We start from the raw sequence: 13893 nt of genomic DNA, 5'->3' as shown, positions 1-13893 counted from the left end.
TAATTCTGTGGTCCATGAAATAAACAATTCAAGACAAGACTATGGACGCGTTTTGTAACTTATACTGGTCTGTATGAAGCCAAATCATGGGCACTACGAAGGAGAGAGGAGAAATGCTTAGATGTTTTGGTATGTGGATTTGAAGAAGAATGAAAGATATGAAGTAGGCAGATAAAATAAGAATGCGATTGAGTTGTGTAGGGCGCGTGAGAAAAGATAAATACAGGAAATAGTTGATGGGAGGAAAAGAATTCGTCTACGAAGCTGGGTGAGTTGAGTTTGCATCACAGTATTTTCATGCTGTATGTATTTGATATTTTATTTTATTTTATTTTATTTTGCCTATCAATTTCGGCAGTTCAGTATGCACCTTCAGACTCCATACGCACTTCATCTACAGACATTCAGGTATACCGATACTGACATACTGCAGCCATCAGTGTCTGGATGCCAGGAATTCGTTATTCGAGTGTTTCGTTCGAAGACCTGACAAGACTGATAGTTGCAGTCAAGTCTTCGAAGGAAGCACTCGAGTAACGAACTCACGGTATCCACACCCTGATGGTGTACCACTATGTCACTATCGGTATATCTTGTGAGGTAACGGGCACGTTGTGGCGCCCTGAAAATATTCTAAGTTCGGAGTTGGCGTGGCCGGGCTGGGGTCTTTTGGCGCGCCGCAGCTCGTCGGCAGCCGCGTGGTGCCGAACGTTACCCGGAGTCCAGTCCAACCACGTGGCTGAGAATTCCTTGGTGGCACTGTGCCAATAAAAAAGACTTATATGCCGAGAGTGACAAAGATGGCGGACATTGTGAAACCTTAATGGCGGACATTTCACAATTCGTATAGAAATTAATAGCAGCCAGATGAATCATGATACCTCAAAAAGAAACATGTACATTAGCATTGTTTGCACAATGATTCTGATGGTGTAATCAGATTTTTTAATATGTTTATTAGTTAGAGTTCAATATGTGACTGTAAATTATACAAGTAATGCCCAGCAACGAATTTCCAAAATCTAAACGGTTCATCCGGTTTCGTCGATTGATGTGTCCTTAGAAAGCTATTAGTGTAAACCTAAATTGGTATGAATTACAGGCATGTAACTTGAATAGTACATGAGTTATTGGAGGTCAAAGTGGCCAATTCTATCGATCGCGTCAGGCCATAAGTACTCCACAGTTACACGAAAAAACGGTAGCAGCATGCTTATATTTATTCGTCTATGTTTTTGAGTATATCTGATATATGCTATTCATGAGGAAATTGGTCAATGTCTTTTAGAAAGCACAGAGACGTTAGGCTACTGGCCTACTTTTGCTTGCTATTCCTTTGATATATGTCTATTTAATTTGTTTATGTATTTAATTTGTTTATGTATTAATTTGTTTATGTATTTAATCAAATTCTGAAGGTGGCAGGGGTAAAATACAGGGAGCGAAAGGCTATTTACAATTTGTACAGAAACCAGATGGCAGTTATAAGAGTCGAGGGACATGAAAGGGAAGCAGTGGTTGGGAAGGGAGTGAGACATGGTTGTAGCCTCTCCCCGATGCTATTCAATCTGTATATTGAGCAAGCAGTAAAGGAAGCAAAAGAAAAGTTCGGGGTAGGTATTAAAATCCATGGAGAAGAAATAAAAACTTTGAGGTTCGCCGATGACATTGTAATTCTGTCAGAGACAGCAAAGGACTTGGAAGAGCAGTTGAACGGAATGGGCAGTGTCTTGAAAGGAGGGTATAAGATGAACATCAACAAAAGCAAAACAAGGATAATGGAATGTAGTCGAATTAAGTCAGGTGATGCTGAGGGAATTAGATTAGGAAATGAGAGGCTTAAAGTAGTAAAGGAGTTCGGCTATTTGGGGAGCAAAATAACTGATGATGGTCGAAGTAGAGAGGTTATAAAATGTAGACTGGCAATGGCAAGTAAAGCGTTTCTGAAGAAGACAAATTTGTTAACATCGAGTATTGATTTAAGTGTCAGGAAGTCGTTTCTGAAAGTATTTGTATGGAGTGTAACCATGTATGGAAGTGAAACATGGGCGATAAATAGTTTGGACAAGGAGAGAATAGAAGTTTTCGAAATGTGGTGCTACAGAAGAATGCTGAAGATTAGATGGGTAGATCACATAACTAATGAGGAGGTACTGAATAGAATTGGGGAGAAGAGGAGTTTGTGGCACAACTTGACCAGAAGACGGATCGGTTGGTAGGACATGTTCTGAGACATCGAGGGATCACCAATTTAGTATAGGAGGGCAGCGTGGAGGGTAAAAATCGTAGAGGGAGACCAAGAGATGAATACACTAAACAGATTCAGAAGGATGTAGGCTGCAGTAGGTACTGGGAGATGAAGAAGCTAGCACAGGATAGAGTAGCATGGAGAGCTGCATCAAACCAGTCTCAGGACTGAAGACCACAACAACAAACAATGTGTGTTAGATCGTGTTTATGGTCCATCCGTAGGAATATTTATTTAATTTAAAGTTATTTAAATGTAAAACCAGTATTTCGAGTGTGTTTCATTATGTTTGTGAGTGTGCGTTGGCTTCAAGAGATGGCGGGAGCACTCTAGCCAGTCACAGCGCTCGCTACTACAGCAGGTGACTACTGAAGTGGAGGAGCAGCGTCGTTGGGAGGAGGACGGGGCAGTTCTGGGCAGTGCGGCACGAGGGACAGTACAGGAGAGGACACGGGAGAGTCCAGGACGGTACGGCGCGACGGACGCACAGTCGCGGGAAAGACTTGGAGAGTGGAGCAGTTTTGCGTGTAGTAGCGGGAGATAGAAATATTTCGTAGTGCCGACTTGTGCACTTGTCAGATTTCCGTGGCTTCTGTAGTGAAGACGTAGTATGCGTTTAGAAGTGAATATCTCGCGAGCTATGTTGCTGTTCATAACTAATTACGTGAAGTAGTAATCTATTGTTTCCCTGTTATTCAAATTATATTTTATTTAATTGCTGGGCCATCGACACCAATAAGTGTTTTACAGTAATAAAAGGCATTCTTAAAGGTACTTCTGCTACCGCACCCATTATTTAAAGTCGTTAAAATAGTACCTGCAGAATTTATTTAATTACAATCTTTGATTTATAAATGTCTATTCAATCAAAATTCGCAACTGCCGAGTGATAGGATCCTTCGACCATTCGATTGATGTGTATATTCATATTGTGTACTGTAGACTCAGCAGTATTTGGCCTGTAATGCGGCAACTACCTATCCCAGCCCTAGACAACAAAAGCAGCCAAACTTTTAATATTTTACCATGACTCAAACGGTACGTAGATGAGGGCCATGCACCATCACTCCATCTCATTTCATCATTATTTGAAAGCCCACAATCTGAACGTCTGTACATAAGCGCATATGGAGTATGAAGATGACATGCTGAAATGCGAAACTGGCAGTCAAAATAAAAGAAAATAACATCTGAAGTGCGTATGGCTATTTGGCGATCTTCTTTGATAAATATTTGACAAGCCGCTCTCATGGGTCGACAAGGTATCAACAGAGTTTGCATCATAAAAGATGGACCAGAAGGAATATCAAGTGGGAAAATGGACACAGGAAGATGAAGACAGGAGGCAATTGACAGCACTAAGACACACTGAAGCGCCAAAGAAACTGGTATAGGCCTTCGTATTCAAATACCGACATGTAAACAGGCAGAATACGACGCTGTGGTCGGCAACGCCTATGTAGGACAAGTGTCTGGTGCAGTTGTTAGATCGGTTACTGCTGCTACAATCGTAGGTTATCGAGATTTAATTGAGTTTGAACGTGATGTTAGAGTCGGCGCACGAGCGATGGGACACAGCATCTCCGAAGTAGCGATGAAGTGGGGATTTTCTTGTACGACCATTTCACGATTATACCGTGAACATCAGGAATCCGGTAAAACATCAGATCTCCGACATTACTGCGGACGGAAAAAGATCCTGCAAGAACGGGACCAACGACGATTGAAGACAATCATTCGACGTGACTGAAGTGCAACTTTCCGCAAGCTACTGCAGATTTAAATGCTGGGCCATCAACTAGTGTCAGCGTGCGAACCATTCAACAAAACGTCGTCGCTATAGACTTTCGCAGCCGAAGGCCCACTGGTGTACCCTTGATGACTGCACGATCCAAAGCTGTATGCCACGCCTGGGCTCGTCAACACAGATATTGGATTGTTGAAGACTGGAAACATGTTGCCTGGTCGGACGAGTCTCGTTTCAAATTGTATCTAGCGGATGGACATGTACGGTCAAATGGTTCAAATGCCTCTGAGCACTATGGGACTTAACTTCTGAGGTCATGAGTCCCCTAGAACTTAGAACTACTTAAACCTAACTAACCTAAGGACATCACACACATCCACGCCCGAGGCAAGATTCGAACCTACGACGTAGCGATCGCGCGGTTCCAGACTGTAGCGCCTAGAACCGCTCGGCCACCCCGGCCGGCGACGTGTACGATATGGTGACAACGTCATGAATCCATGGACCCTGCATGTCAGCAGGGGACTGTTCAAACTGGTGGAGTTCTGTAATGGTGTGGGTGCGAGTGCAGTTGGAGTGACATGGACCCCTGATACGTCTATGTACTACTCTGACAGGTGACCCGCACGTAAACATCCTGTCCGATCACCTGCATCCGTTCATGTCCATTGTACATTCCGACGGACATGGGAAATTCCAGCAGGACAATGCGAGACCCTACACGTCCAGAATTGCTACAGGGTAGCTCCAGGAACACTCTTCTGAGTTTAAACACTTCCGCTCGTCACCAAGCGTCCCAGACATGAACATTATCGAGCATATTTGGTACGTCTTGCAACGTGCTGTTCAGAAGAAATCTCCACCCCTTTGTACTCTTACGAATTTATGGACAGCTCTGCAGGATTCATGGTGTCATTTCCTTCCAGCACTACTCGAGACATTGGTCGAGTCCATGCCACGTCGTGTTACGGCACATCTGGGCAGATGTAACCGTTTCTTTGGATCTTTGGTGTAAAAGCATCAGACGGAGCAACCAAAAGAATGGCAAAAAACTGGGTAGGTTGGAGAACGCTGTACTTGTAGTGATGGACGAACTTTATGGACAGAAGACATCAGTTTTGATTAGGAAACCTGCATTTTTTTCCCCTCACGGATTCGTGCAGGCGCGACTCACCGTGTTGCTCTTGAAGGATCCGTGGAAGCGGTGCCGCGGGAAGAGCAGCTGGCCGGGTCCCAGCATGCGGCCCTTGACCCAGGTGCCCATGAAGCGCGTGCCGGACTCGACGAACACGTACGTGCCCAGTCCGTGGCGCAGGCCGCGGTACCACGTGCCCTCGTACTCATCGCCGTTCGGGTAGTAGTACGTGCCGTAGCCGTGGCGCGCGTCGTACCGCCAGTCGCCTGTCAGAAACCACACACTGGGCACACGGCGAATTAGCTCTTTTTCCAGTATTATAACCAATGCCAACAAACACACAGCATCAGGTGAAAAAGTAAAAAATCTCTTCGAAGCAATGGAGCTGCTTATTATTATTAATGGGATAACTCGTTAAATAGTGAAAAGGCAGCTTTGATGGTTTCGGTTTATTGAGACATAGATGCATCGACTGGAATGAAAATGGGATGCTATCATTGCCTTGCTACATGTAGAGGGTGGAATCAATTTCGGATTCCATTCTAACAGGGAACAATTCCAGGAGCTGTCACGTTTATGAAATAAACGTGATAGATCTCGAATGATGCTGAACCAATTGGTGATTGTTGTTGTAAACTTTGATTAACAGTTCCACAATAATATTAAGATTCTGAGTCTGAAGTTTCAAATGATATAAAAAACAAGACAACGAAACAAGGTAAGCATGATTACTTTTTTAGTAAGGTATCCTGTTGTATTTTGTGTACCGCAAAGGCTTTCATTGAGGTATTACAAAGAATGTTTATCCATAAAAGGTGGCTTTATAATGCTTTCCACTGCAATGAGAAAAGTGTCCAAAATTTACAAAGACTGTTTGACCCTCTTATTTGAGTATATGCACAACCCCCCACTTCCACATTTGCCGGTGCAAGAAATCTTTTATCTCAGGCAGTTGTGAGATTTTGATTTTGATATACACTATATTAAACATATGAAGATGTGTTTTATTGTTATCATAATGGCCAAAGGTCCTAATGAAGTGTGTGCTTTTCTATATCATTACATTGAGGGTTTCGTCCTCAAAACACAAAAAATAAGAGAACTCTGCTTGTTCGGCAATGCAATGTAGGCCAAATTCGCAGTCATTCCGTTATAATAATGTTATTGATCTTGACAGTGGCAAATATGACTAAATCTACCACTAATTCTCCATTAGAGGGCACTCTTATCTACTACATGTATGCGACTCTGGTGTCGTAAAATGAATGTTGTGAATCTGCGACCGAGTGCTTAATGTATGCCACTTATCACCGAATCCAGCAGCCTTGATCGCTTTAAAGTTTATGTAGCGAAAACAAGGGAAACAGTCGATTTTAAATTCATGATGGATACCTTTATGCGAAAAGGTTGTCACATCAGATGAAAGAATGGGAAAAGGTACTAGAGAAGGACGGAGTATTATTTGCGCTCGAATAGTTTCTTTAGTGTGAGTATCTAGGCCAGTTGTTCCTCGGCCCTACACCAGAAGACTTCGAGTCCATACATACATTAGCGAAGGCCAGAACATATTCCCCTACAAGGTGTCTGGGCTTTCTCACACAGAAGAACGTCCCATAAACTAGAAAAAGAAAGTTCTTACTGGGAAATTATTGTAATATATTATGGGTTCACAGTATGAAGTCTTTCATTAGCTGGAGACATGGTCTAATGCAGGAGTGGATGAAGTTGACTGAGAAGTGCCTATAATCAGTCATCTTTTTTAAATGTTTTGTATTAATTTTTGTATAAATTTCCTGAATACTTAAGAGCTGTAAAGTTAATATTAAACATATTCAGTGGTTTACGTTCAGGAACACTGAGATACAGCAAGTTATTTGGTTGTCATTTAAACGTATTTCATAACGCGAATATTTATGGTAATAATGCAAATTTCTGAAACTTTCTGGCAGATTAAAACTGCATGTGAGACCGAGACTCGAAGTCGAAACCTTTGCCTTTTGCGTGCAAGTGCTCTACCAATTGAGCTACTTTTTTTTTTTATTATGGATCTTGTTTTTGTTCGTAATTGATCGTTGTATTTGCTCGGGGCGGACGTCCTGTGACACTTGTTCAAGTTGATAGTTGATCTGTTAACTAAGTTCTATTATTACAGAGGCAGGTAACCCTCTGACCAAACACGCTGAGCTACCGTGCCGGTTCACAGGCACGACTCACAATCCATCCTCACAGCTCATTCTTCGACCAGTATCTCGTCACCTACCTTCCAAACCTTACACAAGTCCAGTCAGTAGAGCGCTTTCCCAAAAGAGGCAAAGATCCCGAGTTCGAGTCTCGGTCCGACACATAGTTTTAATCAATCAGGAAGCTTCTTATCAGCACACAATCCGCTGAAAAGTGAAATTTAATTTTAAATGCATTTGTGTTTAACAGTACGCTCAGGAAAGACAAATTTTCTTAAAATTACTTTTATTGCGCTTGGAAAATAGACATGCTTTCTCACTTATTGTTATAAATGGAGACCTCGGCAACCTAAAAATCACCATGTTTTTCAGAGAAGATAATATTAGCCTTACACAGTACAGAAAACGAATTGTTTCAGATGGCAGAAAGAAATTCGCCAATTATCAAAGAAATGTGAAATTTTTTCTTTTTTCCTGAATAATTTATTAATCACGAATTGTCCTCGTTTAGAAATAAGCGATTAAGTTATTGATTCACCCAGATTAGTCATTGCGTCTAAGGAGAATATAATGACAACATTCTTTTATCGTGATTTTTAGCCTCAAGATTGTCAGCACCTCTCCTGGCATGTTGAGTTATAGTTTGACGACATACTACGTGACGTATTCAAATCGTCTGATGATAACTTGCTATAACTGCTTTGATGGAGCTCTCCGAGCCAGTGTATCTGTGCCAGCTTCATTTCTGCATAGCTGCTACAACATGCACAGCTTTGAGTCTGCTCACTGTATTCATATCTTGCTCTCCCTCTACAATTTACGCTTCCTTCCATTACCAAACTGATAATTCCTAACGATGTGTCCCATGCACCAATTTCTCGTTTTAGTCAAGTTGCGCCACAAATTTATTTTTTCTCCAGTTCAAAAAAAAAAAATGGCTCTGAGCACTATGGGACTTAACATCTATGGTCATCAGTCCCCTAGAACTTAGAACTACTTAAACCTAACTAACCTAAGGACAGCACACAACACCCAGTCATCACGAGGCAGAGAAAATTCTCCTGTTCGATTCAGTACCTTCTCGTTAGTTAATTCATCTCCCTCTCCTTCATCTTCCTTGCCTTTTGCCATTTATCTGCAGCATTGCCATTGTTATATGGGTTTTAGCAATGATTGTGACTGCTGGTGGCCGGATGCACACTCTGACGCCACCGTTTTCCGCGGGACGGAATTTGTACAACACATGTGTCTGCGTCTAGAATAAACCTCATGTTTAGTTACGAGAAGGTATTCTAAACGCTTGTGTAGCGCGTATCTGAGGCGGGACGTAGGTTCAAAGTGGCTCTAAGCACTATGGGACTTAACATCTGAGGTCATCAGTCCCCGGACTTAGAACTACTTAAACCTAACTAACCTAAGGACATCACACACATCCATGCCCGAGGCAGGATACGAACCTGCGACCTTAGCAGCAGTGCGGTTCCAGGCTGAAGCGCCTAGAACCGCTCGGCCACAGCGGCCGGCCGGGACGTAGATACTAGTCCGGTATTTTCGTAGTTGGGCGTGGGAAACCGCCTAAAAACCACATACAGGCTGGCCAGCTCACCAGCCCTCGTTTATACGCGAGGCGGATTCGACCCAGCGCAGGCTTGCTCTCCGAATGCCGGAAGTGGCGCGTTAACGTGCTCGACCATCTGGGCGAGTCATTCGTTATTCGGTCTACCCATTTAATTTTTAACTTTCTTCTGTACCACAACATTTCATAGGTTTCTGTTCTTTTCTTGTCTGAACTGCTTATCGTCCACGTTTCACTACCGTACAAGGCTAAGCGCAATAAAAATAGCTTAAAAAAGCTTTTTACAACACTTAAATTTATATTGCATGTTAACAAATTTCTGTTGCTAAGGAGAAGAAACTGGTAAACATATTATTTGTTTCACCCAAGGCTGAAAAGTACAATAAATTTTTTTTGACTCGTTCTCGGCGTACAGTGTGGCCAGAAACAGTTTGAAAATCTTGTAAGACTGTTGCAGGGGAGTTTGTGCTGAGAAATAGTTGTTACGAAAAAAATTCGATTCGGTGCGCCGTTTCCGAGTTATATAGCATTGAAGTTAGCCAATCAGGACGCTGCGTGCGCAGATTCAAGCCCTTGCACGCGCTGCAATGCGTTAATGGACAAAACATCTGTGAGTCCTTGAGTTACAGCTTGTTGAAATGCTCATTGTCAGTTAAAATGTACCTTTTTCGGGAGTGATAAATTTAAGCTACGTGAGCAAAAACTACTATTGTTCGGTCTGAGGAAACCAAACGAAGAACAGTTTTGCGACACTGTCTCTGGCAGGCTGCTGGAAGTTGCGAGCTCTACGACCTGATTGGCTAATTTCAATACTAAATAACTTGGAAAAAGCACAATGTATCGAATTTTTTCTTAACAATTATTTCGCAGCACAACCTCCCCAGCAACACCTTTACAAGCTTCCTCACACTGTTTCTAACCACCCTGTATACAGCAAAGTGGACTGGAAACCGAAAGCAGCACTTTTGTGTCACTGTATGGTAATGTATTCAGCTACCTGTCCCAGACAGTGGTGAAACTAGAGCATTGCAGCCGGGGACACCGTTACCGTGGGGGCGCGATTTTGTGACACGCAAAAAAGAGAGAGAGTGAGAGTAAAAAAAAAGAGTGATGGAAGAAGAAGAAGCAAGAGGAGAAGGAGGAGGAAAAGGAATTGGGAATGCATTGGAGAGCACTAAAATGAGAACACGGACGGAGATATTTAAAGGGCGGTCTTGAGATTCAGACTAGATTGTGTTGAGTAACTGTGCCATAGCGTGTACCTTCCGGGTACACGGTCGACTGTTTGTTTTGTCGACCATTACTATCGCGGTAGTTTTAGATATAGGATGTATTCAACGTAAGACACCAGCAGAGTTTAGGACTGAAATATCTTGTTTACGACACTGTCAGCCTCAACAAGCGATCTGGCGGTAGCCGTCACCAAATGCCTTGCGTACTCCGCTTTACTTTCGACTACACGTTGCTCGTTGTTTTCTAGGTTTGAAATGAGTGAAGAGACTAATCCTGGTGCATTACGGGGCCTCAGGAACGGCTCTCAAAACACCAAAAGCGGTCGGCGATCCCTATGACCACGTATCAATTGTGCTTTCACGGGAGCACAAAACAGTGGTGTAGGTTACCAGCCTTGTTCTCCGAACCGCTCCTCAGCCCACTGGCTTTGCTATGTTCTCGTTTGTTTACGCCCGCGGCCAACCGCCAAGTTATCGGGTCCGAACTGTAAATGGAACCATTCTCGTAATGTCGAGTGACTGAGCGCAACGCAAATGTAAACAGTATATTTTGCGTTTGTTGTTTTGTTTGCTATGGATTTGCGTTGGTCGGCCATGACACAATGAAAAAAGAGCCGTGTATTTGTTACACGCTTTGCGACTTTTGACTGTATGCTGCTCTACTTTTTGAAATGTACCTTACGAAAAAATTATTGAAATGTGGGCCTTCTAGTTCACTGTAATGTCATGTTGACTCATTAAGCAAATAAACAGGCGAAGCACTGATAGGGATTAAACAAAGAATGGGGAGTTGTTAGCTGGGAGAGAGGGTGGGGGATGGAAAATCGAAGTTTGCCCTGGCATCTGTTGGTATAGCTACATCACTGCTCCTCAATTACGATTCTACCTACCACAGATTACTATTCCATCAATAATTGATTTTTGAACACCATGACTGTGGCGTGTATTCTCAATACGTATAGATAGCAACAAATCAGTATGTAATTTATCTAATTAATATGGTTAACCGTTACACTGATACATTATCAACAAGGTAAAAGCACGGACCTGCCGTAGAAAGACTGAAAGCTACACACATACAGCAATTGTACACTGAATGATAGAAACCCAGCTAGCAAACAAGAACGTCATTCAGAATATTCAAGATTTGTGCTTCCTACGAAAAATCGACAAATTGACTCTACACATTTCGTTTATCAGATCAGTTCCCATATTATATATAGTGATCACTGGTGTTAAAGAAACGATATTTGTCCAGTGCCAAATTATGAGTAAATTAGTGGAAACATGTAAATAAATTAGCAATAACCTTACAAATTTATATTTGCTGTTGTCTGTAAAACAAATGTGTGTAACAAAAATGTTTATCGTCACTATATACCACAGACTGTTGAAATGAAATACGTATGTAATAGACTACGAGAGGTATTCAAGAAGTTCTAATTGTACCGTCGAATACGTAAAGTTACGTAATTAATTTTTTGTTTCTTTTGCAGGTCCTGGTACACACTGAAATCCCCCCTCCACAGTACCGTAACATGCTGCTACAGAAGCCAAAACAAAATGGCGCAGCCCATTGATAAAGCGGAGTACTATGTGGCAATCCGTTATTTACATTTGAAGGGCAGCTGCACTGCAACAATGCATGTTGAGTTGATGGAAGTATGAGACTAAGTGAACCATCTTATGACACAGTGATTAATTGGCGCAGGCACTTCTAGTGTGGTGGAACAAGACTGTATGATGAAGAATGAAGTGGAGAACCATCTCTTCGTGAAGAACCAGGAATCGCAAGAGGAGACCCTGGTGTTCAAAAACCAGCTTATCGCAATCGAGATGTAGTGGTTCAAATGGCTCTGAGCACTATGGGACTTAACAGCTATGGTCATCAGTCCCCTAGAACTTAGAACTACTTAAACCTAACTAACCTAAGGACAGAACACAACACCCAGTCATCACGAGATGTAGTGGGAAAAGATAAAATGCCATAGATGCGTTTCCAGCATCTTGCATGACATTCTGAATATGACAAAGGTCGCCGACCACTATGTTCTGCGACTGCTCACACCCATACAAAATTGTCAGGTCAATTGAGATGACTTCTTCAGTTGCCTAATCATTGTGTACGAGTGTTGAGTGTATGATCGTGAGACAAAGAAGCAAAGGAAGTAGCGGGAACATGTAGACTCAGCAGCTCCGAAAAAGACAAAGACCCAACAATCATGTGGCGAAGTGGTGCTGGATGGGTGTAGTAATAACCGAGTATACTCGTAAGGGGCAAGATGTCACAGGAGCATACTTCCCAAATCACCTGACGAGGTTACACGAGGTTGTCAAGACGAAGCATTGCGGGAATGAACTCAAGAGAGTGGTTTTGGTCAACGACAACGACTCACCTCATTATAAACGGCACACAGTCACTTACGCTGCTTTTTTGGGGGTATCAAGTTTTGCCCCCCCCCCCCCCCCCCCATTCCCCGTATTCTCCTGACGCTACACGCTGTGACTCCTTCCTTTTCTCTGAATGAAGAAAATCATTGAGTGCCAGATATTTCCAGAATGACGACGAGGTGATTTTCAAACAGAGGCATTTTCCTGACTAACCAAAACGCAGACCTTCCAAACGGAGGTCTCTTCCCAGTAATCCATCGCTGAGTAAAATGTCTGGAGTTCAGTGGTGAATGCGCAGGGAAGGGCTGACATCATCAGCAAGTTTGGATGTAGAAGCTTGATTTCTTCGAGGTGAGAACCTTACAACCACTCCTCGTAGGTGTGATGGAACGTTAGCCGCTTTTTGTGATATGTAAACTTTTTTTTTTATGCTCCGTATACTGCCCCAATGGGTTGAGCGGGCTGTTCGAGACCCGACCCACTACACAGCCTCGGTTCTTTTCAGTCACATATGAGGCGCGCTGGTAGTAGAACACACGGTATTTATATTGCGAATGGATTTAGAAGCTGGTGTAAGAAAACATGACGCAGGGAATGAGTACGCGTGTCTGCAAAATATGTAATTCGTCAGAGCATTTATGTTGTTGTAATGGTCGATAGTGGTTGCTATTGAACCATAAATAAATGGCGTATACAATTTAAATTTCACAATTTTATTTTACTGTTATATGCGTCTCTACCAAGTACTTCACTTGAGGATTATGTACCTCACTCATACACTGTTTGATCAGCCGTATTTAATGCTGCGCTGACCACTAGAAAGTCACGAGAGGCGGGCCTGCCAGTATAAGAGCAGGCTGGGGGTATTGTGTTGTTGGTGGAAAAACAGTAACAGCCGAATGGGTCGGTCTGACTTCGAACCTGCGCAACAAATGTTCAAATTCAGATGTGTGTGAATTTCTAAAGGACCAAACTGTTGAGGTCGTCAGTCCCTAGCCTTACACACTACTTATGCTAAGGACAACACACACACCCAATCACGAGGGAGGACTCGAACCTCCGGCGGGAGGGCGCAACAAACCGATCACAATCATTTCAGTACTTCTAAAGCCGTTTTACTCGTATTTTGGTGATGTGATTGTGAAGTGGAAACGTATAGGAGCAGCCACAGTTAAAACAAGGCCAGACAGGCCTCACGTGATGGCGGACGAGGACCGTTAAGCATTGAAGAGAATGGTTGTAAAAATATCATGAAAACAGCGGAGGAAACCACGCGCGAGTTTCAAAATGCTACCACCAGTCCAGCTAGCACAGTGGCTGTGCAAAAGGAGTAAAAAAGAATGGGGTACAGTGGTGGAGCACATTTCTGTAATCAGAGTTAAGT

General features: G+C 42.8%; 1 protein-coding gene across 1 annotated transcript in view; it reads right to left on the bottom strand.

Annotated features, from left to right (window-relative positions):
- LOC126195582 (radial spoke head 1 homolog) overlaps nt 1-13893 on the bottom strand; it is a 128422-nt gene that overhangs the window by 56682 nt on the left and 57847 nt on the right. The window contains exon 3 of the mRNA XM_049934208.1: nt 5170-5396. Within this exon, the coding sequence (XP_049790165.1) occupies nt 5170-5396 (227 nt within the window). The remainder of the gene's footprint in view (nt 1-5169; nt 5397-13893) is intronic.

Source organism: Schistocerca nitens, chromosome 7, assembly GCF_023898315.1.
Source record: "Schistocerca nitens isolate TAMUIC-IGC-003100 chromosome 7, iqSchNite1.1, whole genome shotgun sequence".
In the NCBI taxonomy this organism is placed as follows: domain Eukaryota; kingdom Metazoa; phylum Arthropoda; class Insecta; order Orthoptera; family Acrididae; genus Schistocerca; species Schistocerca nitens.
This window is presented reverse-complemented; position numbering and strand designations above follow the sequence as displayed.